This window comes from Narcine bancroftii, chromosome 2 (genome assembly GCF_036971445.1).
Source record: "Narcine bancroftii isolate sNarBan1 chromosome 2, sNarBan1.hap1, whole genome shotgun sequence".
Classification (NCBI taxonomy): domain Eukaryota; kingdom Metazoa; phylum Chordata; class Chondrichthyes; order Torpediniformes; family Narcinidae; genus Narcine; species Narcine bancroftii.
Window position 1 is genome coordinate 319,405,886 of NC_091470.1, and position 27,355 is coordinate 319,433,240.

At 44.8% G+C, this 27,355-nt stretch overlaps 1 protein-coding gene across 2 annotated transcripts in view; it reads left to right on the top strand.

The window, feature by feature from the left end:
• The window catches only part of mterf3 (mitochondrial transcription termination factor 3), a 44,634-nt gene that overhangs the window by 3,952 nt on the left and 13,327 nt on the right, over positions 1 to 27,355 (top strand). For both annotated transcript variants that reach the window (XM_069921804.1, XM_069921805.1), the window contains exons 2-6: positions 4,221 to 4,560; positions 7,447 to 7,605; positions 10,373 to 10,562; positions 18,237 to 18,384; positions 22,286 to 22,357. In XM_069921804.1, coding sequence (XP_069777905.1) covers positions 4,242 to 4,560; positions 7,447 to 7,605; positions 10,373 to 10,562; positions 18,237 to 18,384; positions 22,286 to 22,357 — 888 coding nt within the window. In that variant the 5' untranslated portion in view covers positions 4,221 to 4,241. The remainder of the gene's footprint in view (positions 1 to 4,220; positions 4,561 to 7,446; positions 7,606 to 10,372; positions 10,563 to 18,236; positions 18,385 to 22,285; positions 22,358 to 27,355) is intronic.

The window sequence follows — 27,355 nt, forward strand, 5'->3', positions numbered from 1 at the left end:
ACTCAGTGTCCTTGTGGGTCAGCTGTCGGAGTTTTTAGTTCACTGGTGTTGCATATAAATTTGCCCAGATAGTTTGCCATGCCCAGGAATCGCTGTCGGGACACCACATCCCTTATGTACTGATGACCCTTGTTTTCAAAGGGTCTGCCTTCAGCACCTCGCTAGTAAACATGTGACCCACATAGCTGACTTGGTTGATGCAGAACCTGCACTTGTTGGGATTAAGCTGCAGGTTTACCTCCCGTGCTCGGTCAAGCACCCTTCTCAGGTTTTCATCGTGTTCGCCTCGCGATGTTCCACCCACCAGTATATTGTTGCCGATTATCACGCAAGGGTATCCGGTGAATATCTGTTCCTAGACCTCTGGAAAACTTACTTGCCAAGTTAATGCCAAATGGCATTCTCCAGAACCTGTACTGGCTGAACGCCGTGTTGAAGGTGGTCAGCAGTAACGAGCAACAGTCGATTGAGATTTGCCAGAACGTGTTCTTTGCATCTAGGACCGTGAACACTGTTTCACCGACCATCTTTGCGGCCATTTCCTCTACTGTCCACGTGGGGTGATGCAGTCTCCTTAGGGCTGTGTTGAGGTCCTGCAGATTGATACAAATGCAGAATTCTTGACCGTCCTTCTTGCGGCCATCATGGACGACACCCACTCTTTCGGTTCCGAGACTGGGATTATGACGTCCAAATCCTGTATTCTGTCCGGTTCGGCCTTGACTCTTTCTTTCATAGTCACGGGGATACAGTGAGCTGGATGGACCACGGGTTGAGCCTCTGGGTTGAACCACACGGAGTATGTCACTGGTCGCCTTCCTAGCTCATTTGCATAAAGTTTTTCATGCTCTGAGAGGATTGCTCGCGAGAAATTGTCTTCTGACGGACTAAACTGGTGGACGTCGGCACCAAAGGAAAAAAGTCCCATGTCCTTGCACATAGTAAGGCTAAGCAGGGGTTTGACATCTTCACGCGCTACAAAGAAAGACTGTATGAGGCCTTCCTTGTACCCAGTACTGCAGCTGTACTGTGCCGTTGGACTGAATTTTGCTCCCTCCAAAAGTCACCAGGCTTGTAGATTTGATGCATGTTTGGACCTGCTCTGTTTCTCAGCCAGTGGAAGACCTTCAATGGCATGATGTGGCATGTGACAATCACTCCAGTATAGATTTTCATCTCAGCTACCTTGCTGTTGACCTCCATGGACACGAACACCTCGTTATTACCTCTGATCTGGGTCGTCTGTCACTCCTGTAGAAATTCCATTGATGTGGTATTCATCATCCGGGTCACTCCATCTCTGCTTCGGTTCCAGGTGATTGACGGCTCTCCTGGGTCTAGTCCGCGTAAAGGTCTGCTGTCTGGACCCGCCACACCTGCTGTAATGGTTCTGTCTTCCGCAGCTCCGGCATTGCTGCCCATACACTGGCTACATCTTTCAACTCAGAACGTGGTCATCTCTGCAGTTGCTGCACCCCATCCTGGGTGTAGAGCAGGATGCTTGGGGAGGCAGGTATCTTCTCTGGTCCTGCCTGTACTGTATCAATACTCATGGTCAGCTGTGGGGGGGAAGCCAGTCTTTTACTGTTTTTCTCAATAGACTCGTAGGCTAGACAAATGGTGATGGCCTTTTCCAAAGTTAGCTTGCTGTCTTGCAGGAGCGCTTTTCTCATGTTATCATCACAAATTCAACAAACCATCCAGTCTTTGATTAACTCGTCACAAAGTATACCAAAGTAGCAGGTTTTGGCTTTAATTTTCAAATCGCTCACAAAGGAATGTATGGACTCGCCAGGCTTTTTGTCCCTCCTATTAAACTTGTGCCTTTCCATTGTGACATTTCTCTGGGGGTTGCACAGTTCTCTAAACCTACATTTTAGGCACTCAGGATCCTCCCTCGTTTCACGATATTCCCCTCATGCACCTCACCTGCGTAAATGAACCCCCCCTCTCCCCTGAGCCTGCCAAATTCAACAGAATTTACATTCTGGTGCGGGCAGGCTTATCACCGTGTGCAGCCGCTATAAAAAATATCATACTCACGTTTGAACACACGTCAGTTCTCAGCCACATTTCCTTCAAACACCGTGGGGTTGGGCCACCTGATCATGTCGGCCATTTTGAAGTTTCACAAATGTGGTTTTAATTACTCACTGTGGTAGTTCTTCAGTTGTGAGGCTTCACCTCTGACATGATATATCTGAAATATTGACTGGAGCCGGCGGGTGCAGTGAACCAAACAATGAACTTTACTAAGTATAAATCAAACACATTAACATAGCAGCCTACAGCTCGGCGTTTGCTCTATTCACAACATCCTCTCTGTTGACCTCACAGTACCTGCACATATGCAGTGCACCCTTGTAGGTATGGAGGCTACAGCTCGATTGCAGTGGAAGTAGGACAGCTGATAGAAGCAGCTGTCTACAAGAAGTACATTTTCTTACAGCAGAAATATATTAATGTTCTGACCAGCACAAAATTGGCAAATGGTATTCGACCCAGGGAAGTTGGGCAACTGGGGAGACAAAGAAAGCAAGGGATCTTGGATTGTGTATCTATATATCCCTGACTGATATGATTGTGGATATTGTAGTTTAGAAGCTATATGAATACTTCCCATTATTTTTCTGAAGTATAGAAAATAAGGGCACTTAAACTCTCAGGACTTTGGCGCCAGGTTGATAGATGTTCCAGACAATTGGATGTTATCCCTATTAATACTCCAACACTTTTAATTTGTTTTTGATATTTTGTGATAATATACATTTTGGACTGAACCAAGTGAGTTTAAAAGGATTCCTGGATAGTGCCCTGGTGAGTGTAAAAGAATGATGGAGATGGCGCCTCAGTAAGTTTGAAAGAATTGTCAGGAAACAAAATAAATAAGATAGTGATTTCCACTCAATAAAATTATAGATTGTAGCGGCTACTATGGTAGAGCTACTGAAGTAATACAAACACTCAGGCAGATTAGTCAACTCAAGACTGATTTATTCAGACTTTACAAGCTTCTTTTATATACTGCATGTCATGGACTCCACGGGACCAGCAGATTTAAATTTAAGCCTTGTGAGTGTCCCGCACCTTCCGGCAGGAGACTCAACAGATCAATGTGCCGATCCTCGGCACTCAGTATCTCTCACGTGTGGTCCATTAGGTGAGTATTCAGCTGATCGTATTATGGTTCTGCGTGCCCACAGAACTGCTGGCAACAGTTCATGATACCACGCTGTGCGCCTGCTCAGCCTGCTACACGGCCACGACAAGATCATTGATTTTTTTCATGTAGTTAAATCTCACGGTATTCCATTTGAGTTACTGTGCTGCAGGAAGGTTATGCTGGATTAGAAAGGGCATTGAGGAGATTTAAGATAATGTGCAGGGCTGGAAAATGAGAATTGAGACTGGAAATTTTTCTTGGGATAACAGAGACACATGAGTGTTAATTGAGATGTACAAAACTTATGAGGGGCTTGGAAAGAGTAAGCAGTAAAACCTGAGTGTTAGTGACTTCTCTGCTAGGTTTCCCTTGGTAGAATAGTAATTAAAAATTAGATTTAATTGTAAGATTAGGAGGAGAGTTGAAGAATTATTTTCCACCTGAAAGAGTTATTGGAGGGGGGGGGGGGGTGTTGTCTGGATCTAGCTGCCTGTAAAAGTAGAAAGTCTTATTTAGTTCTAGCTACAATTCAGGAACTGAAAATGGGCAGCTCCTGTATTTTTTTTTGTGATTGAATTTTCTAAATACAAGACAATTTATCAAGCTAGTTGGTTTTCCAAAGTTACTAATTAACATGGAAATTTGTATTTTGTAATAATGGAAGCAGTGGAACAAATGGAAGATAACTACAGGTACACAATCCTTTATCCAGACATCTAAAATTCCAAAATCCGGCAAGTGGGTAGCGAGACGGCAGGGCGAGGGGGAGAGACTGGCAGTGTGAGCAGGACATTTGAAAAGTTCCCAAACTCTTTGCAAATAGTTGTCTACATTACAGTATTAACTATTCTGTTTTGGGTTGTGAAAGCTTTTTTTAATCTAAGGTGTTTTGTTGGGGAGATTTGTTCCAGCAGGCTCAGATATTGACTGTTTCTCGATATTCAAGGGATATTTTAAACTTTGGAATTGGAAATTACATATTAGAAGGTTATCTTTAACTTTTAACTTCAGTAAAGTAGATCATGTGCACTTCACTCATTAATTTTTTTATTTGCAGGATCTTAATTCAAAGTAAAAAATGTCTTCACTGTATCGCTGCATTTACTCCAGATGGACTTCATTGAGAATCTTTGGTTTAGTTATCTCTTCAAACCAAAAGATAAAGACAATGCCTGTAGCATTGTACAGCCTTCATTCTCAATCTGGTATACATCGTTTCCTAGTTCAAACCCACTTGCAGTTGAGAAATTGCAATTTCAGCTCTTCAATAGACCATTCACCATCAAATAAAGATGGTAACACTGTGCAGTTCATGGAAAACAGGCGTATGGTAAATTCAAAACATAATCATGACCTAACAGAACTGTCAACTCTGGATGATGACTTGCAACCCATAGGTAAGATGATATAATCATGGTACTTTTTGATATGTTTAGATTTAGTTAAAATTGCATGCCAGTTTAAAGTTAATGATGTTAACTAGCTGTGGAGCATTTATTTCTTGCATTCTGAAATTCAAAGTTAATTGACTATTTTAAGTTGCCAAGTGTATCTGGCAAGATATAGATGTAGTAATCTGTAGATTGATGTTAATAGACAATTTAAATAATTCTATTCTTCCCTGTAAATAATACACATGCTCACTGATCTATGTTGTGGCCTAGTTTGAAAGTGCTTTAATTACCCAATCTAGTCAAATCTTTCTGTGGCCTTTTTCCTCCCAGTCTTTGCAGATGAACTCTTAACTGTGGTCTGCATGTATAATTTATATTATTTCAATGCAGTTGTGATGTCCATATTTGCAACTTAATCTGTGCTGTATATTGAACATGCAGATAATAACATTACAAAGAGAAAATTTGTATCCAACAAGAATATATGAAAATAGGAACAGAGGTATCTTCAAGTCTGCCCTACCATTTAATATAATCTTGGCTTATCTGTGCTGGCCTTGACATCTATTCTGTGTCATTTCTCCACACTCTTCTATTGCTCTATCAACTATTCATCTCCACTTTAAATTCTTCTAAATATGGGGATAGATGCAAAAGGTACCTAAATTAAAGTAATGTTGGAGCTACTGTGAAGCTTCATCTAATACTTCCCATAGCTATGTATGTACTATTTATGACTGAGTAACCCAGTGATGTGCATGTGTGCAATTTTGCTTGTTTGTCCATATTAGTGAAATGGTTAATTTACCACTCTAGATATTTGAGATCGGGTACACAATGACAGCTGAGAAATTTAAATTCAAATAATTAAATAAATCTGGATTTTTAAAAAGCATACCACCTTTTACTGAAACCATTAGATTATCACATTGCACTTCTGGTTTACTTATGTGCTTAATAAAAACAGTTTCTGGAAATACTCATAGGCTCAGCAGCAACTGAGAAAATAAATAGAATTAATATTTCAGATCAAAGGCCCTTTAATATTTTTAAAAATATTAATTTATTAATGCCATATTGGTCTATATGTGTCTGTAGATCCACCAACAAGGTTGAATCTTAACTGCCATGCACCCCATCCATGTTCTATAAAAAAGATACGGGAGTGTAAATGCATATAGATATAAAGAGTTACAGGGATATAAAGATAACCTTTTTGTCCACAATGTTTGGATAGGCTGAACAAGGATAAGGAAATCTACAAGAGATCACAGATTTTAAAATAAACAGGAAATTTTCTGAAATAATTATGAAACTGAGATTTTGTTTAGTATGTTGGCATCTGATAGCAGGATCAATGTTGTTAAACCATGCTCTTCCCCCAGTTCTCTGCTCAAATATAAACATTTCTCTCTCAAATATAAGGATTTGAAATGGGTGGATGTTGAGAGATCGTTTCCTCTAGTTAGAGAATCTTTGGGCATAGGTTCAGAAGAAATACAATCGTGAAGGAGGTCAAGTGAACTTCTGGAATTCCCAACCTCAGAGGACTGTTAGTTCTCAATTGTTGAATAAATTCAGGGCTGAACAACTGGATTGTAAATATTATGGGGGATTACGCAAGAAAATGGATGTAGATGATCTTCAAAGTTGAGATTTATTGTCAGAGTACCTACATGACATCACCTACAAACCCTGAGAATTGTTATCCTGCCGACAAGGCAGAATTTCTACTTATCGGTAGTGAAGTAGTATTCATGAGAGAGAAATGTAAACAAAGAAATAAGTGCAAAAAAAAACAGAGCAATACAGAAAATAAACATTCAATAATAAATATTGTGCAAAGTAAGAATCCTTAAATGAGTCACTGAATGTGGAGGGATAGCAACTGTTCCTGAATCTGGTGGTATGAGTATCCTGGTACCTATACCTCTTTCCTGATGGTAGCAGTGAAAACAGAGCATGGGTGGTGTGGATCCTTGAGGTTGCTGCTGCTCTCCGACGGCTTTGTTCCATGAGGATTTTCTTAGATGGTGGGAGACTTTTTCCTGTGACACACTGGCCTGTGTCCACTACCTTTTGTAGGGTTTTCTGCTCTGATGTAATGGTGCCCCCCTCCTCCCACCAGGCTATGATGCAGCCGGTCAGCACACTTTCCACTACACCTCTGTAGACATTTACCAATGTTTTTGATGTCATACTAAACCTCTGCAAACTCCTGAGAAAGTTGAGGTGCTGACGTGCTTTCTTCATGATATCATTAGTATGTCTGGTCCAGGAAATATCCTCCGAGATAGTGACTCCCAAGGATTTAAATTTGCTCACCCACTCCACCTCTGATTTCCCCAACAATCACTGGATCATACACCTTTGGTGTTCCTCTCTTAGAGGTCACCATCAGCTCCTTGTTGTTGTTAGTGCACAATTTGGCAAGTTTTCAGTTTTCCTCCTGCATGCTGACTCATTTCCCCCTTTGATAAAACTCGCTACCATAATATTTCAGCAAATTTATAAATGGTGTTATTGTCCTTCTTAGCCACACATTCGTTGGTGTAAAGCTAGTTGAGCAGGGGACTAAGAATGCAGTCCTGTGGTCCTACAGTACTGATAGAGATTGTAGAGAAGATGTTCTTACCTCACTGATTATGATCTGGAGGTAATGAACTCCAGGATCCAATTACATAATTACATATCTAATTGAATATAAACATTCTTAAGGAATTATACAGTTATTTCCTAGTTCTGTTTATGCTCTTGTATCTAATAGGAGAGAGGGAAGATAAATGTATTATTTTTTGTTTTTCACTTTATCATTTGTCAACTTAATGGAATTTGATTACTAAGGAATTAGTTTTTGCGCTAATGTGTGTGGTTTTTTTTCCTCCCAAGTCCCAGAATTTGATGATGCTCTGCCCCTAGCATTGTTTGAAGAAATATCTGAAGAAACTGCTGTAAATATCGAAGCAAGCACACCACTTCCTCCAACCTCTTTTACCTTGTGTGACTATGTGGATAAGTCTGAGACTCTAACTAAGCTGGTTCTTCTTGGTATGTGCTATTTGAGAAAATAAAAACCAATTCTTTTATTTTTGAGAAATAATGCTGGAATTGTGTTAGCCTGTTGGACACACCTTCATTTAGTCATCATCCACAAAATTGGATTATTAATGTACAATTGTGAAATTACTGAAGGAAAAAAGGACAGCTGGTTCATTGAGCCTTTCTAGAACTTGGAAAGGTTTGGCACAGAACAGACCCTTGGGCTTGCAATGTTGTACTAACCTTTACAAATGTATTCACATCAATTGAACCCTTCCCACCCTCACAGCCCATAACCCTCCATTTAACTTGCACTTATTTGCATATCTAAGAATTTTTAAAATGTCCCGATTTTATCACTCCACCATCACCTTTGGCCAGGCACCCTGGGTTTTTTATTTAATATGACTTGTCTCTGAAGTCTCCTAAAGTTTCCTACACTTACCTTAAATAGATGTCCTCTGGTATTAATTATTGCTGCCCATGGTTTTTTAAAAAAAGAAGGTTGCTAGCTGTCCATTATGGCTTTCCTAAACTTGTACATCTCCATAGTGAAAACTGATCCGAAAATACTCATGTAACTCCTCTGCCATCTCCTTGTTTCCCATTACAGTTTGTTTCTGATTATCTGAAATGCTTGGGACCTGACCTATAACAGTTATATGGATTTTTGGGATAATTGATACATTTCTTTAAGCCACCCAATAGCATCAGAATACTCGTATCAGCTGTCGGTGATCCCTGATACCCCCACCGCCATCACCAATTCTGCCCGAGAACCCGAGGTCTCAGCTCACCTGGAAGTGGTAGGAAATTGCACATATAGTCCCAGAGATTGACCTCCAGCAGATTTTCAGTGACCCTGCTGAAAGGGTTTGGGGGGGGGGGAGGTGGGGAGGGAGGGCTCAGGCAAGCAGGGGGAGATAGCACGGTATTCAATTCAAATATTCAAATTCTGAGAATGCCACAATGTAATTTATATAATCAGTGCTATCCTTATGTGTTTCTTTGGCTTGGCTTCGCGGACGAAGATTTATGGAGGGGTAAATGTCTACGTCAGCTGCAGGCTCGTTTGTGGCTGACAAGTCCGATGCAGGACAGGCAGACACGGTTGAAGGGGAAAATTGGTGGGTTGGGGTTGGGTGTTGGGTTTTTCCTCTTTTGTCAGTGAGGTGGGCTCTGCAGTCTTCTTCAAAGGAGGTTGCTGTACGCCGAACTGTAAGGCGCCAAGATGCACGGTTTGAGGCGATATCAGCCCACTGGCGATGGTCAATGTGGCAGGCACCAAGAGATTTCTTTAGGCAGTCCTTGTACCTCTTTGGTGCAACTCTTGTCTCGGTGGCTAGTGGAGAGCTCGCCATATAACACGATCTTGGGAAGGCGATGGTTCTCCATTCTGGAGACGTGACCTACCCAGCACAGTTGGATCTTCAGCAGCGTGGATTCGATGCCGTAGGCCTCTGCCATCTCGAGTACTTCGATGTTGGGGATGAAGTTGCTCCAATGAATGTTGAGGATGGAGCAGAGACAACGCTGGTGGAAGCGTTCTAGGAGCCATAGGTGATGCCGGTAGAGGACCTATGATTCGGAGCCTTATGTGTAACTTGTGGACAAATGTCTCCTTTGTAAAACTGATTCCATGCTCCCCTACTTGAGCACAGTTAGAAAAAAAAATTCAACTTGTGATGTAATGTCTCATCCGAAAGGGGGGAAAAAAAAGTTGGATATTCAATAATTTCAGTAGAATGGTTTTCGGATAATCAGAAACGTACTGTATTGTTTCTCCAGTGCCATATTTTAGTTGTCTGATATCTAACCTCATCTTTTACATTGGCTTTGACTTCCCCTGTCAGCCACAGTTGGAACATTTTTCCATTCAATTATTTCTTCTTTTTCAAGAATACTTCATTGTCAAGTAATAGTATAATTAAAAGTATATATAATAATATACAAGAAATACAGCATAAATAATAAATATAACAGTTAGTGCCTCACCTTTACAGCACCAGTGATCGGGACCAGACCAAGGTTTGAATCCCGTAATCTGAAAGAAGTTTGCATGTTCTTCCCGTTTGCATAGGTTTTCTCCAGGAGGTCCAGTTTCCTCCCATCATTGTGTAGGTTAATGAGGTGTAAATTGGGTGGCACAAACTAGCCTGTTACCATGCTGAATATCCAAATTTAAACATGTAATATTATACCAAATTGCTTTCTGCCTGCCATCAGGCAGATATAGCATCACCCTTAGTGTCGTCCAGTGTCCCTTACGGTACAAAAGAAAGCGAGGTACAAGAGAGTCCCTTCAAGGACACTGAGTGACTGTGGATTCTGCAGCCACACAGAATCTTGTGCAATTCATCAGCGAGCTCTGTTTATATGACGTTCTGGCCATCACTGAGACATGACTTGATATAAAATATCCAAAAATAAGAATGCAACGATAGTTGTTATTACATGTTAGATCATTGGTACAATGTTGTCTGAGTCTTAACTTTATTTACAGAAGCCTGGTAGTGCTTGTTATTAACTTTCAAACTTCTGAGAAAAGTTTAAATTGGCATGGTTATATAATTTTTTTTCATCTTGAGTAATTGGCTTTCCATTTCTTGTAGTTTAAATGGTTCCTTCTGTGTTTCTCCATAAAACCATTGTTGAGTGTCTGGGGTCTGTGTCACATATTAATCCACATGTTAATCTTATTAGGGTTGTGACTTTTCTTGTGATCAATTGTCACAATAGCAAATACATTGTACTGTTATTTTGCCTACAATTCTAGGTGTAGATCTATCTAAACTACAAGGACGACCAAATGTGGCCAACATGCTGTTGCGACTGGATTTTGGCAGAGATGTTAAAGATAGACTTCTGTTCCTTAAAGATGTAGGAGTAGATGAAGATTTTCTTGGAGCATTCCTCACTACAAATCCCTTCATTCTGTCAGAGGACATGGAGAATTTGCAGAAGAGGTAACAAACATAATTTGGAGATCTAGGATTGATGAGAGTTGCACACAGATTGTGAAAGAAATCTAATGCAAAACAAATAAACATTAGATTGGGTGAATCAAGATGATCGAGGCAGTCTTGAGGGGGACTTCATAGACGCATATGTTATGGCTTTCTTGAACAGCATCTAAACCCACAAGGGAATATGCTATCTTGCATTTGGTCCTGTGAAATTTCACAGGTAAAATTAATTCAAGTTAATTTATCTTCGATTGCACGAGTACAACCTGATTAAAATAACATTGTCCGGTCTTTGGTCAAAAGATGCAAACACAGAACCATACATAGCATGCATACAGACAAGTGATACATGTGCAGAACAAATTTATTTGTATATATGTATATTTATATATATATATATATTTATATATATATTTATATATATATATATTTGATAAATACTAGAGTCTTAAAGGGTTAGTGTGAGTCATTCATTTAGTCATTCAACAGTCTCGTTGCCCTTGGGAAGAAGCTGTTTCTCAGCCTTGTGCTACTGGCTCTGATACTTCTCTATCTCTTCCCGATTGGAGCAGCTGAAAGATGTTATGTGCAAGGTGGTAGGGGTCCTCAACAATGTTGCGCGCCCTCCTCAGTCAACGATCCCAGTAGATCACGTCGATTAGGGGTTGCGGTGGGGGGGAGGGGGAGGAAGCCCTGATGATGAGAACTGCTGCTCTTAAGGTCCTGTGAATTGGCCTCCCATCCTATTCTCTACTGTTATGATGCATGTGGCCAGGATCCTCTTGATGGAGCTCCTGTAGAAAGTTGACAAGATGGTGGCTGGTAGCCTTGCATGCTTCAGTCTTCTCAGAAAATGCAGACATTGTTGTGCCTTCCTGAAAAGTGAGGAAATGTTGTATGTCCAAGATAAGACACTTGTTAAGTGGACTTCAAGAAACTTGTTGCTCTGTACTCTTTCAACTACAAAGTTATTAAGATGGTCATACCTGGACCTCTTGAAGTCCACGATCACCAATTTATCCACATTGAGAATTGGGTTGCTATTCTCTTACTATATCTTGAGATTTTCCATCTTTTCTCTGCAGTGCATCTCATCGTTGTTGCTGATGAGCCCAACTATTGTGTCATCTGCAAACTTGATGACTATTGGAGCTGGATCTAGTACTGCAGTCATGGATCAGTAGCGTTAACAGGAGTGGGCAGGGCATAACTGTGCTCAATGTTTTTCTGCCAACCAGGACAGGCTCTGGTCTTTCTGTTAGGAAGTCCAGAATCCAGTTACAGAGAGGGGTGTTGTGTTCTAGTGAGGACAGCTTCTCCACCAGTCACTGGGGAATGATCATTTAAATGCCAAGCTGAAGTAGATGAACAGCAGCTTGGTGAATGAGGTGTTGATCTTGTGATAGATTATGTTGTATTTTATATTGTATATAGATATGCTTTTGGGTGATAAATTGTGGCAGGTTTTTTTTAGTGTAGGTCACATACAAACACTTCAAAACAGATCTCATTTAAAATACTGAAGCTGGACAAGCCAAAAATGCTCAAGCCAGACATTCTGGCTCAGAGCCTTTGCAAAAGCTTTGGGAAGTGCCTATAGAAACTTCACAAATGGATTATTGTTTTGAAAAGCAACAGATGAAAGAACTTGGAGGATTAGGTCCAGAGCCGCAGGCTGTCTTGAATGCAGTTTGCTGTTCTAAGAGAATCATGTGGTTTTACAACTAGAGAGGGTAAAACAGGCTTTTCTCTGTGTGTGGTCTGTGTGTGGTCTGTGTGTGGTCTGTGTGTGGTCTGTGGGTGGTCTGTGGGTGGTCTGCGGGTGGGGTGCGGTGCGCGGGTGGGGTGCGGTGCGCGGGTGGGGTGCGGTGCGCGGGTGGGGTGCGGTGCGCGGGTGGGGTGCGGTGCGCGGGTGGGGTGCGGTGCGCGGGTGGGGTGCGGTGCGCGGGTGGGGTGCGGTGCGCGGGTGGGGTGCGGTGCGCGGGTGGGGTGCGGTGCGCGGGTGGGGTGCGGTGCGCGGGTGGGGTGCGGTGCGCGGGTGGGGTGCGGTGCGCGGGTGGGGTGCGGTGCGCGGGTGGGGTGCGGTGCGCGGGTGGGGTGCGGTGCGCGGGTGGGGTGCGGTGCGCGGGTGGGGTGCGGTGCGCGGGTGGGGTGCGGTGCGCGGGTGGGGTGCGGTGCGCGGGTGGGGTGCGGTGCGCGGGTGGGGTGCGGTGCGCGGGTGGGGTGCGGTGCGCGGGTGGGGTGCGGTGCGCGGGTGGGGTGCGGTGCGCGGGTGGGGTGCGGTGCGCGGGTGGGGTGCGGTGCGCGGGTGGGGTGCGGTGCGCGGGTGGGGTGCGGTGCGCGGGTGGGGTGCGGTGCGCGGGTGGGGTGCGGTGCGCGGGTGGGGTGCGGTGCGCGGGTGGGGTGCGGTGCGCGGGTGGGGTGCGGTGCGCGGGTGGGGTGCGGTGCGCGGGTGGGGTGCGGTGCGCGGGTGGGGTGCGGTGCGCGGGTGGGGTGCGGTGCGCGGGTGGGGTGCGGTGCGCGGGTGGGGTGCGGTGCGCGGGTGGGGTGCGGTGCGCGGGTGGGGTGCGGTGCGCGGGTGGGGTGCGGTGCGCGGGTGGGGTGCGGTGCGCGGGTGGGGTGCGGTGCGCGGGTGGGGTGCGGTGCGCGGGTGGGGTGCGGTGCGCGGGTGGGGTGCGGTGCGCGGGTGGGGTGCGGTGCGCGGGTGGGGTGCGGTGCGCGGGTGGGGTGCGGTGCGCGGGTGGGGTGCGGTGCGCGGGTGGGGTGCGGTGCGCGGGTGGGGTGCGGTGCGCGGGTGGGGTGCGGTGCGCGGGTGGGGTGCGGTGCGCGGGTGGGGTGCGGTGCGCGGGTGGGGTGCGGTGCGCGGGTGGGGTGCGGTGCGCGGGTGGGGTGCGGTGCGCGGGTGGGGTGCGGTGCGCGGGTGGGGTGCGGTGCGCGGGTGGGGTGCGGTGCGCGGGTGGGGTGCGGTGCGCGGGTGGGGTGCGGTGCGCGGGTGGGGTGCGGTGCGCGGGTGGGGTGCGGTGCGCGGGTGGGAGAATTCAGTGCTACAGTTCAGCAGCAGTAGCTGGGACTGGAATAGGACAAGGGGCAAGCTTGTGGAAAAGCCCCATTTTGAAAATGGGTTGTGAGTTCTTAGTTCATCCTGGTCAAAGCCCTTGTGGTCCAAACAAGAGGAAAGGACTGGCTGCCTAATGTTTCACTTGAAATAAGAGAAACAAAAAGGAACTCCATGATGTCATCTGGAAAACTCTGATGGGGCAAGTTTCTTCGGCAAGACACTGACATGGTTGATTAGAAGGAATCAGTTTGTGTCCATCGAACAACAAATTTCTCTCTGAAAACTGATAAGAACTTTCCTGAGAGGTAGCCATTTACCTTTCAAGCACCAAAGCCTGGTGAACTTCATAAATGTCAAATTCTGTACACGGTATAAGAATTGCCTGCACCAGTAAACTTGGAGGAATGAGAAATGAGATTGGACTGTGAATCAAAGAACTTTTCTAAACTTACACACACATTACATACATGTTCGCTTATAATTAGAAGGGGGTAAAGTAAGTTAATAGTAATAAGTTAGAGTTTGATCCTGTTTTCATGTTTAAAGATAATTAAAAGCAACTTTTGTTTAAGTAACCATTCGCCTTGGTGAATTTCTGTTGCTGCTGGGTTTTGGGGTCCTCTGGACTCGTAACAATCTCCAGGTAGGTCAGGACAGAGTGGACGGACAAGACTATGGCATCAGCAAAACAGCTTCTGTAGTTGAATTGAAATGGGTCCAGTCTCTCTGTGACGTGTGCTTTGATGTGTTCCATCACCAGACGCTCAAAGCATTTCATGGTGGAAGTCAGTACCACAGGATGGTAGTCACTGAGGCTTGTTACTGTCACCCTGTTTGGTAACAGGATGATGGTGGCTGTCTTGAAATCCACATGTGTTGAAGACACCTGTAAGGTCTTGCGTCAGTTGGTCTATGCAGTCATTCTGTACTTGACCAGGTTTGTTGTCTGGTTCCGCTACCTTGAGTGGGTTCACCTCACCTCATGACTATTCCTCACCTCGGCCGCAGTTCCACAGGGGCCCAGTCATCAGGAGGACAAGGAGCTAACCTCTGCATCAGCCTGTTCTTCTCATTGAACTATGCATAGATGTTCAGACTGTCCAGAAGGGAGTTGTTATTGTCTTTAACTCACAAGGTTGTCTTATGATTTGTTATGGTCTTGATCCCTTGCTACGTGCGCCTTGTGTTGCCAGTGTTGCACAGCTGTCCATGGATCCTCTGTGCTCACCCATGCTTTGCCTTCTGGATTGCATATGAGAGTTTGGCCCCAGCTGATCTTGCAGTTCAGGATTCACTCATAAAGATGATCACTTGATGACTGAATTTTTCAGACAAATAGAGGGTGCATTAGTTCAATTTAAAACCAATGTATTATACCTAAATAAGGAGACAGCAACGCGATGAGGAATGAGTTGGCTAGCATAGAATGGGAACACAGGCAATTTGATGTGACATTTAAGGAACACTGGAGGCTTTCATGGATTTTTCACAGGGCACATGAAAAGTATATTCTAGTTAAAACCAAGGATAGTAAGGGTGGGGAGAACTAGCCTTGGATTACTCAGGAAATGAAGGATGGCATCCAGCTTAAAGCTCATGCATATAAAATTACCAAGAGTCGTAGAAACTTCACAAAAAGCAACAAACAACCACTAAGCAGCAATAAATGAAGGTAAGATAGATTATGAAAATAAACTGGCACAAAATATCAAAACAGAAGGATTTTCTGTAACTATATAAAAAAAAATAGCTAAAGTGAATGAAGGGAAAATAGAGTTGATTATGAGATTACCTGCTCCCTTCTGTCTTTCATGATTTTTCCTTTCTCAAAGCTATTTGGATTGCAACTATGGTATTGACTCTCCTGTAGAATATTTCTTTCATCACTTTTGGTTGAATCGAAAATAGGGGGATTGCTGGATAGCGAGGAAGATTTTCAGGGATTACAGAGGGATTTGGTTTGTCTGGAAAATTGGGCTGAAAGATGGCAGATGGAATTTAATGTTGAGAAGTGTGAGGTGCTTCATTTTGGGGAAAAAAATAATCAAAATAGGACATATGTAGTGAAGGGGAGGACATTGGGGAATGAACAAGAACAAAGAGATCTTGGAGTTATGGTGCAGCGTTCCTTGAAGGTGGATTCCCATGATGACAGGGTGGTTAAGAAGGCATTTGGTATGTTACCCTTCATAAATCATAGCATAGAGTATAGGAGCTGGGAAGTGATGCTGCAGCTGTTTAAGGCATTGGTGAGGCCAGGTTTGGAGTATTGTGTTCAGTTCTGGTCTCCAAATTATAGGAAGGATATAGATAAGGTGAAGAGGGTGCAGAGTAGATTTACAAGGATGTTGCCTGGCTTAAAATACCTAGGGTACAGAGAAAGATTGAATTGGTTAGGACTTTATTCATTGGAATGTAAACGGTTGAGAAGGGATTTGATAGAGGTGTTTAAAATTATGAAGGGAATAGACAGACTAGATACAAGTAGACTCTTTCCCCCCCCCCCCCCCCCCCCCGAGAGCAGGGGAGGTTGAAACAAGAGGACACAAGTTGAGGCTAAGGGGGCAAAATTTTAGGAGAAATATTAGAGGATGCTTCTTCACTCAGAGTGGTGGCTGAATGGAATAATCTTCCGGAGGAAATAGTTGAGGCAAAGTCACTTCTTTCATTTAAGAGGAGGCTGGATGTATACATGGATGGGAGAGGGTTGGAGGGTTATGGGCGGAGAATAGTCGGGGGGATCTAACAGTTGTTTGAGTGAACCGGCGTGGACTTGGAAGGGCCGTGATGGCGGGTTTCCATGCCATAAACTGTTATTTGGTTATATGTTATATTAGAACTTTGTCAAACTCCTCTTTCTCTCACACCTCCAAGTTTTCTCTTCACTCCATTTCCCTCTGACATTTTTAGTTCCATATGAACAAGTGTCCCCTCACCTACTGTCAATTGTACCAATTTGTTGAAATTTATCTTGGTGGTGTTGGCACTTCCGACAACCTCCCCTTTGTTACACTTTCATTACTTGCCATGCTGGCAGTCTATCCCTTGTTCATGCTGTTCAAAAGATTTTATTGCTGACCATCTATACTAAACTTAGTACAAAGTTCTATCAAACATTTGCATTTTCCCTATTCTCCTTTTTCTTTTATGCCTAAAACTTGTCTCCTCAGACCCCAATAATTTCCTTTGTCCATAGGCAAACAATGATTCCTGGCTTCATTCTCTGCAATTCCATTTTTAACTTCAATTTTTTTTCCCCATGAGACTTGGGTGAATGAGCAAGTTTTTGGATCCTCACCCCTCCTATTAGGTATATCTCGGTGGCTCCTTGAAAAGCTTGTGACACTTTTCTTAGAGATATAATGCAAAGTAGTGGTTTTAAATTTTTTAATTAAATGTAGACATACAGCACAGTTACAGGCCCTTTCAGACCACAAGCCTGTCCTTCTCAATTACATCAAATTGACCTATGTTTTTGAACCGTAGGAGGAAACTGGAGTGCCCGGCGAAAACCCCACAGACACTGGGATAATGTACAAACTCCTTGCAGACAGCGCAGGATTCAAACCCCGGTTGCAGTCGTACTAATAACAGTACAGTAAAATCCCTATTATACGGCACCTACAAGAATTGCGGATGTCAGATATGTAAATTTTCCAATTGAGACTCACTCTTACAATGCCTAATTAATACACCTGCATTAAGAATACACCATGTAAAAGACAAAAGACAGTGCAAAATGTCATTTGAATTTTAAACATCAGTATTTGTGGACTTTAATTCTGTGAAGTTCACTTTAATCAAGAAATTCCTGAAACTTACAAAATTTAAATTCAAACTCCAGTCGCTGGCACTGTAACAGTGTTATGCTAATTGTGCTGTTGTCATAATTAAACCCCTCCCTCAAGTTCACAGCTAAAGACTTACTCATATACCTAATACTCATCAAAATAAAGACTCTTACCAAACAGGGTTAGGGAGACACTTTGGGAGAGTTGCCCCAGCGGTGAGCGGCATCGACTGGCTCTTCATTCTGGTGTCCTGGTCAGGTCCTTGGTGCAACCCGACTTGCTTTCACACAGGTGTCCCGGTCGGGCCCTTGGCACACCTTCCCCGCACTGACAACCCAACTCACTTCCGTGCAAGTGGCAACAGCGAAAGGAATTAGTGAACATTGGGTGGCGTGGTCAATTCAGCCGGGCAAATCTGCACATGTCCAACGAAGACTCACTCTTCGCTTGCGAGATCCATCTGCCCAGTCTTATTTATTTGAAATTCTATTTACTTATTTATTGCCAGTTGTTTGCATTTTTTGTTGATTGAGTGTCAGATAATGGGGATTTTATTGTACAGATATTGAAGCCATGGTATAATCATATTATCTATTGGCTATTAGAAAAGCTTGACTACGAATGTTATAAGAATATTTTGTTTATAGTTAGAAAACGTTATTACATAAAGTTTCTTTACAATGTGCTATGTGAGGACTGTTTATTGCACTGGGTGTAGTATATTACATCATAAATTTTATAAATTCCAAAGTTTGTAAAATTTGGCAAATTTTATAATGTGGATGATTTAAATCTTTTATGAAAATGTTTGCTTTTCCCATTTAGAATTCAATATCTGCAATCTAAGAAATTCAACAAGGAAGCCATTTCAAGGATGGTGTCAGGAGCTCCTTATTTATTAAATTTCAGTGTGGAAAGACTCGATAATAGGTTGGCATTCTACCAGAAGGAACTGGGGCTGAGTACGCAAAAAGTAAGTAATTGAATTCACTAAATGCAGAATTTCCATCAGGAAAATACAGATGCCTGTGGGAGCCTTGATATTTTTTTCATTAAGGAACCTTTATTTAACTATTTTCTATTCTAGACGTGGAACCAAATTAGTTGCCCATCAGTGACACCCTGATTTGCTCATTACAATATGGGTCGTCTATTGTGTAAAGTCAACTAATGTGATGTTTAGAATGGGCACACCATCCTCAAAGTAGTTCACATGAATTGAATTGCTTTACTTCCTCTTGTAGGGAGAACAAAGATGCCATCAATGGTAAAGAGATGCTAATTAATCAAGGCTGTTCAATGCCACACAGATCATTTCCTTTGTCCTCTTAAATCATACAATATAAACTTCTAAAGTCAGACTAATTAACTGAAGTTTTGTAAGTGGACGACAATTCTTGTTTTAATGTCTCATTGAAGAATACAATTTTCAATAATGAAGGATTTTACAAAGTGCTGCTTTGGGGAAAATATAGCATTGTCCTATTAACTACCATATATACTTGTGTAATAGTCAATCCTGTGTAATAGTTGACCACCCCTCCCCCCTTTGGCCTAAAAATTGTGTATTTTCCATTTACCTGTGTAAAACTCAACCCCCCCCCTATTTTTGGTCTCGACTGCCCACCCATCTGACTTCCTGATGCCCCAACCATGAACACTCACATTGACTGCCCATCCAAGCTCTTGACACCCCAACTGCCTGCTCATTCAAGCTTCCAATGCTGTGACTGCAAATTCTCGCACCGTCTGACCTCCCATCCGAGCTCCTGACACCACAGTCACAGACTCTCCTTAGGCCTCACCAGCTCACCTATCAGAGCTCCTGACCCCCCTGAAAGTGAACTTACCACCTGTTCTCGGCCATATAAGCTCCTGGCATCTTGAATGACACAGTTGGTTACTGTAGTTAAAATAATATGACCAATGTAAAAGCCTACACCTCCCCTCCCCCCTCCAAATTTGGCTCAAAAAAAGATCCAAAAAAAAACTAGACTATTACACAAGTGTATATGATATTTAATGCTTTTAAAGTGATGATTCTTTGCAAGGATTATTATAGGTTATTTGCAAACAATATTTGACATGCAGACACTTAAAAAGGACATTGCAACAGTTAACCAAAAATCTAAGTTAAAGGGTTGAATCAGGAAGATGTTCTGAAGATGGCACTGTAGTCTTTAGGCCTTAAAAAGCTAATGGTGGATCAGTGAAGATTAGGGTTTGCAATAGGCCAGAATTGTAGCCTTCAGCAGGGCTTTTCTACAAATGTTGACAGATGTTATAATTGATGTTAATATAACAAGTTTCATTTAGGAATTTTATTGAGAGATTAAATGACAGCAAGATACTGGAAACACCCAGCAGTTTCCTACTGTGCTTGTAAAAACCAGGTTCCATTTGAATTACTGGGTTGTGGTAATAAACCAATAACTGAATTAATAACATTTTTTGTTTTTTGATTTTGTTTACTTGTGCCAGTTCTTGCTTTTAATTTTCTAGAACATCACAGCACCGAAATCAAGCCCTTCTCGTCTGTGCTGAACTATTATTCTCCCACTGACCTGCTCCTATTCCATCTCCCTCCATAACCCTCCCATCCATATACCAATCCAACTTTTTTGTTAAATGTTAAAATTGAGCCTGCATTTACCACTTCAGCTGACACCTCGTTCCCTATGCCCATGACTCTCTTTGTAAAGAAATTCCCCCTGATGTTCCTTCGAAACCTCCCCTTTCACCCTGAACAAGTGTCCTCTGCTTTGTATCTCACAGAGCCTCGTTGGAAAAGGCCTACTTGCCTTTACTTTATCTATACCCATCATGTAGCCCTCTATCAAATCTCTTCTCATTTTTCTACACTCCAGGGAGTAAAGTCCTAACCTGTTTAACCTTTCCCTGTAAGTCATTTGTTCACATCCTTGTAAATCTCTGCACTCTGTCTTATTGATATATTTCCTGTAGTTAGGTGATTTAACAGTGATGAAGTATTTTGGAAAAAGTTGGCGTATAAGCATATCAGTTCCTGTCTGAGAGGTGACATAGATCTGTTCCAATTCGCCTATCATAGCAACACCTCTATGATAGATGCCATCTCACTGGCTCTACACAAAGCCTTGGAACACCTAGACAGCAAAGATGCATACATCAGGATGCTCTTCATCAACTGCATTTAACACCATCCTCCCCTCAAAACTGATCCACAAACTCCAAGACCTGGAACTCAACACCCACTGTAATTGGGTCCTTGATTTCCTCATCTACAGATCTTAATTACTGAGAATTAATAAGCACATCTCCTCCACAATCTCCATCAGTATCAGAGTACCACAGGGCTGCATTCTTATCCCTCTGCTCTACTCGCTTTACACCTATGACTGTGTGGCACAGTACGACAACAACACCATCTACAAATCACCATGGTAGTGGGTTGTATAAAGAGAGGCAATGAGTTGGCATACAGGAGCGCGATTGAAAACTTGGCCGAATGGTGCACCAACAATCACCTCACACTCAACGTCACCAAAACCAAGAAGCTGATTGTTGACTGCAGGAAGAGAAAACCAGATGTGTACGATCAAGTGATCATTAGGGGATCTGAGGTGGAAAAGGTGAACAAATTTAATTTCTTGGGAGTCACTATCTTGGAGGATCTTCTCTGAACTCAACACACTAATGGCATAGGAAAAAAGCACGTCAGTGCCTCTACTTCCTCAGAGTTTGCAGAAATTTAGTATGACATTGGAAATCCTGGCAAATTTCTACAGCTGTGTGATGGAAAGTGTGCTGTCTGGTTGCATCATGATCTGGTATGGGGACACCAATACCATCGAGCATAAAGCCTTGCAAAAGGTAGTGGACACAGCCCAGGACATCACAGGCAAAATACATCCCACTGTTGAGAACATCTATGGGGAACACTGCCATCGGAGAGTAGCCACAATCATCAAGGATCCACACCATCCAGAAAACGCTCTGTTCTTGCTGCTACTATCAGGAACAGCTGCTAACCCTCCACCACCAGACTCCTCAACAGCAAACTCAATCAAGGACTCATTTAAGGACTTTTACTTTTGTACTTCATTTTTTTCTTTGGTTGACATGTGTACACTATGTACAGTTTTTTGCATTAACAATAAGTGGTAATTCTGCCTGGCCCACAGGAAAAAGGATCTCAGGATTGTATGTGATGTCATGTATATACTCTTTGATAATAAATTTGAAATCTGAAAATGTACGCGATATTCCAAATTTGGCCTCACCAATGTCTTATATAACTTAACCATACCATCCTATCCCCTATACTCAATGCTTTGATTTATGAATGCCAATATGCCCAAATCTCTTTACAACCCGATCTACCTGTGATGTCACTTTCAGGGAATTGTGTCCTGTATTCCCAAATCCCTCTGTTCTACTGCACTCCTCAGTGCCCATCTGTTCAGTGTATATTGCCCTACCTTGGTTTATCCTTCCAAATGCAACACATCACTCTTATCTGAATTAAATTCCATCTAATATTTTGCAGCCCATTTTTCCAGCAGGTCCAGATCTCTGCAAGCTTTGAAAGCCTTCCTTGCTGTTCACTCTGCCTCCAATTTTTGTCATCTGCAAACTTGCATGTACAATTTACCACATTATCGTCGTCTAGATCATTGATCAAGATGACAAACAACAATGAACCCAGCATTGATCTTTGAGGCACACCACTAGTCACAGGCCTCCAGGGAGGTAAACATCCACTACCACTCTCTTCCTTCTCCCATAAAGTCAATGTCAAATCTGGTTTACTACCTCACCATGAATACGAAGGATATTAATTTTCCTTTTCATTTCAAATGATTTTACTGAATGTGTCCTTTATTCTTTCCTAGACTCGTAATCTAGTCACTCGACTTCCCAAATTGTTAACTGGCAGCTTGGAGTCAGTAAAGGAAAAGCTTAAAGTAAGTGAAAACACAATAATTCCCCTTGTGCTTCTTGATACCAAATTGCAATAATGTCTGATCCTTTTGAGAAAATGACTTATTTTTTGCCCCTTGAGCACAAACCTACTCATTAAAATCACATTTGACTTAAGTCTTTATGCCCACCTCCACCTCTTTTCCCTGCCCCATGAATAATTTTTGGTGGTCCTGTTCAACTATCCAGTAATCGTTACACAATACTAACTGAATAGCTCCATCAGAACCATCTGGCTGGAGTATTGAGAGTAACTACCAGAAACATCAAGGCAGCATTTAACAGAATACAACACCAACAAGGGGTGGGGGTAGGGGGAGGGAAACTCCACACCTGGAATCCTACTTTTTGCGTGGAGAGATGTTTGTGATTCGCAGACCACAAAGATGTTATATATTTTGAGATCCTTATGGCAGTTTTCTTGTTCCTGTTCCCAGAATAAAAGGTTAGGAAAGGGACTGAAATAAAATAAAACAGGAATTTTATTCCAGAAACAGCATGTCAAAACCTGGAAAATATCCAGTAACACTTGTTGATTATTGTCTATGACTTGTATCCCATAATAAGTTCATGACCACTTTCCCCATTTTAGTACTTATGCCAAGGCCCTGTCATCAAATTCTTGTAGAAAAATTACGAGTAGACTGAAGCAAATGGTACAATTTATCCTTTTTTTTTTACTTTTCATAACTGCAAAGCTCTCGTGAACCTGAACAACATTCTGAGAAGAGTGGATGAACTGTAACATCTTTTAAGAGTGTGTAGGTTTTTAAGATATTGTATTCAACTTTAGCAGTGCCTCAGTCACTGATTATTGTATTTAGGAAGTGTAATAGTCAAATTTTGCAGACCGTAGAGACGGCTACACTGCTAACTGAAGGATCGCACAACTAGCCGGGTTGAGTTCAGTGAGCAAAACTGATTTATTGCAGGCTGCCTGGCTGGTGTTATACTCCCAGCCCGGACCTGACTCAGAACTGTGCTGGGGGGCCCCGACATCACCAGGGCGTCAAATGGGTCGCCAAGCAAGGGCTTCTGAGCCCGGTGCTGAGGTTGAGAGGAAACCCCCGACGGCACCATTTTTGCCGGCTGCCCTGTCGCGTGCATGACAAGTGGGGCCGGTTCGCCTGCCTAATGGCGTACCGCCACACAGACCCCCCCCAGAACCGGCGCCAATGTCCTTTTTTGCCGGGCGGCTCGCGTTTTGGGTTGGGCCACACATACTGTCGAGGTGGGCTGGCCTTAACCTGTCCACCGTAAACAAACAGTTCCCTCTTTTCCCCCCCCCCCCCGATGTCCAGTGTGAAAGTGGATTCTGAACGCTGGGTGACTTTGTACGGCCCTTCATATGGTCTTTGTAGAGGTGCTGTGGACGGGCCCCGCCTGATAAAAATGTACTCTGCAGAGTACAGCTTGCTGGGGACGTAAGAGGCCCGTGTGCCGTGTCTGGGCGGCGGTGGGGGTGTGAAGGAGTCCAACTGGGCCAGGAGGTGGGGAAGTAGACCATGCGGTGACTGCTGGGAGTTCTGAGGTGCGATAACGAACTCACCGGGTAGAGCTAGTGATGCCCCGTAGACCAGCTTGGCTGATGACACCTGTAGGTCTTCTTTGGGTGTCAAGCGAATGCCTAGGAGCACCCAAGGCAGCTTATCCACCCAGTCAGGGCCGGTGAGGTGGGCCATAAGTGCCGACTTAAGGTGGTGGTGCAATCATTCAATGACCCCATTGACCTGTGGGTGAGTGTGCCCAGACCTCAGAGGTGAACTGGGTGCCCCAATCACTGATGAGGTGGTTCAGGACGCAGACCAGGCAACCCAACTGTTCAAGAATGCTCAGGAGCAGGAGTCCGTAGAGGCATCTGGCATCAGGATCGCCTCACGCCAACGAGTGGTGCGGTCTACTACTGTGAAAAGCTAATGGTTACCTTGGGAAACGGGTAAGGGTCCGACAATGTCCACATGTATGTGGCTGAACCGTTCCTGGACGTGTTTGAAATCTTGTACGGGCGCTCTGTTATGCCTGTGTACCTTGGAGAGCTGGCAATGGGTGCAGGTTCCGGCCTAGTCCGCAATCTGCTTCCGAAACCCATGCCAGACGAAACGGACTGAACCTGATGGAAGGGTGGGTAAGGTCATGGATATGGTGGAAGACTTGCCTGTGCCACTGCTGGGGAACTACTGGTCGTGGGGTGCCCATGGAGATATTGCATAGGACAGTGCCCTCACCATGAGGAGTCAGGAGGTCCTGGAACCGCAGGCCCGTGATGGCAGTCCTGAAGGCCCGCGTCTCCTCGTCGGACTTCTGGTCCCAGGCGAGCTGGTCGAAGTCGAGGCCGGGTGTCAATGCACAAATGGCCGGTCATGAGAGTGCATCGGTGACCACGTTGTCTTTCCCCGTCTTGTGCCGAATGTTGGTGGTGAGCTCCAACATGAAGGAGAGGTGACGCTGTTGGCAGGCTGACCAGGCATCTCTTGCCATAGCGAGTGCCTGAGTGAGGGGTTTGTAGTCGGTAAAAATGGTGAAAGATCTCCCCTCCATGAAATAATGGAAATGATGCATCGCCAGGTACATGCCCAGCAACTTAAGATTGAAAGTGCTATACTTGCACTCTGGCGGGCGAAGAAGTCGGCTAAAGAATGCCAGTGGTTTCCATTGTCCGTTCACCTGCTGCTCCAGGATGGCGCCGACGGCCGTGGCAGAGGCATCGATGGAGAGCGCCATTTGCAGGTCGGTGCATGGGTGGACGAGCAGGTTAGCCTTCGCGAGGGCATCTTTCGTGGCTTCAAATGCCCTCCTGGCCTCTGGAGTCCAGGCGAGTGTCTTGTCTTTGGCTGCGATAAGGATGAAGAGCGGCTGCATGATGTGCGCAGCACCTGGAATGAAGCAGTTATAGAAATTGACCATACCCGCGAATTCCTGTAGCCCCTTGAGGTTGACCAGGCATGGGAACTCCCTGACTGCAGCGACCTTTGTAGCGGCTTGTGTAGCTCCTTCGGTTGTGATGGTATGGCCCAGGAATTGCATGGACTCTTTCTCGAACTGGCATTTGGCCTGATTGATCATTAGTCCGAAGTTGACCAGTCGGGAGAAGAGGGTGCGCAGGTGAGACTTGTGTTGTACCTGGTCTCTGCTGGCGACAAGGATGTCATCCGGGTAAATTAATACGAAATTCAAATCCATGCCCACTGTGTCCATAAGGCGCTGGAAGTCTGAGTGGCAGTCTTGAGCCCGAACGGCATGCATAGGAACTCGAACAAGTCAAAGGGGGGTGATGATGGCATTTGGTGATACCTGCACACCAGATCAACCTTGGAGAATCCCCTCGCGCCATGCAGGTTGGCTGTCGTCCTGGATGTGAGGGATCTGATAACGGTCAGGCACTGTCGCATCGTTAGTCCGTCGATAATCTCCGCAGGGGCGCCAGAGGCTTTCAGGACCAGGTGCAGTGGTGAGGCCCAAGGACTGTTGGAGCGACGAATGATCCCCAGCTCCTGCAGATGTGAGAACTCTTCCTTCGCTATCTGGAGTTTATCCGGCGGAAGCCGGGGTGCCTTGCCATGAAACACCCCATGGCGTGGTGAAGCATTGGAGAACTGTGGCTTGAGGAAGGACGGGAACTCATCCAGGATACGCTGAAACTCATCCTTGGGCTTGCTGACCGTGGCCATCTGCAGCTGCTCTGTGCGAGAGGCGTTGAGGCAAATGGATTGGAAGGTACGGGCATCTGCCAGTCGCCTACTTCGAATGTCGACCAGGAGTCCATAGGCGAGGAGGAAGTCAACATCCAGGATGATGGTTGGGAGGGACGAAACGAAGAACCTTCATGAGATCTTCTGCTGGCCGATCTGGAAGTGGACGGTCTTGTCTCCATACATTCATCCATCGAATTGGCTGCACGGTGGGGAGGTCCTTGAGGCCGGTTCCAGGACTCGATGGCTGTGGCCGGGATAATGCTGATCTGTGCCCCAATGCCAACAAGGAAGTGTCTGCCACTGACTGAATCCCGCAGGTAAAGAAGGGTGTGTTCTTGGCCAGCCACTGCAGCCATTAATGGTGGCTGGCCTGCTCGTTTCCCTGGAACAAGGAGGGCTGATGACACTTCCGAGCCTTGGCTCCCCAGCGCTGGTGGAAGAATGAGAGGCCTGAAGTGAATGGCTTGCTTCTGGCTATGCTCTTTGAGGCCCCTGCAGGGGCCGGGTGTTCTACCGCAGCGCTAGAGGAAGGCTTGGCGTGGTCATCCCCATGACTCGTAACCTGCTGGACTGCTGAACCCTCCGGGAATCATTCAAGCTATAGCTCCTGAGCCTTTTGAGTGACCTTCCTAGGGTCGACGAAGATCTCCTAGAACATGAGCGTGAGCATCTTGTCCATCAACTCTATTGGATTTCTGTCCCTCAAGGCACAGCATCCGAGCCACACGCTGGCACCTGGAGAGGCCAAGGGAGCCAATGAGCACCTGCTTGATGGTCCCATACTTATCTTCCACAGGTGGGTGCTGACCAAAATGCAGCACTCGTTTGGCGGTGGCCTTGTCCAGGGCGGCGACCACATGGTAAAACTTGGTCTAATCTGATGAAATCTGGCAGAGGTGAAACTGAGCCTCTGTGTGGCTGAACCAGGTTTCCAGCTCCTGAACTCAAATCAGGAAGCTTGATGGCTATAGCGTTGATCGAAGGGTCGTTCATGTCAGATTCAAAGACGTTTGAACCTGTCAGGGTTACCAATTGTAGCAGTGGCTACACTGCTAACTGAAGGATCACACAACCAGACGGGTTGAGTTCAGTGACCAAAACTGATTTATTGCAGGCTACCTGGCTGGTGTTATACTCCCAGCCCGGACCTGGCTGAGAACCATGCTGGGGGGCCTCTGATGTCACCGGGGTGTCACGTGGGTCGCCAAGCGCAGGTTTCTGAGCCCAGTGCCGAGGTCAGGAGGAAATCCCCGACAGTGCCATTTTGGCTGGCTGTCCCACCGTGTGTGT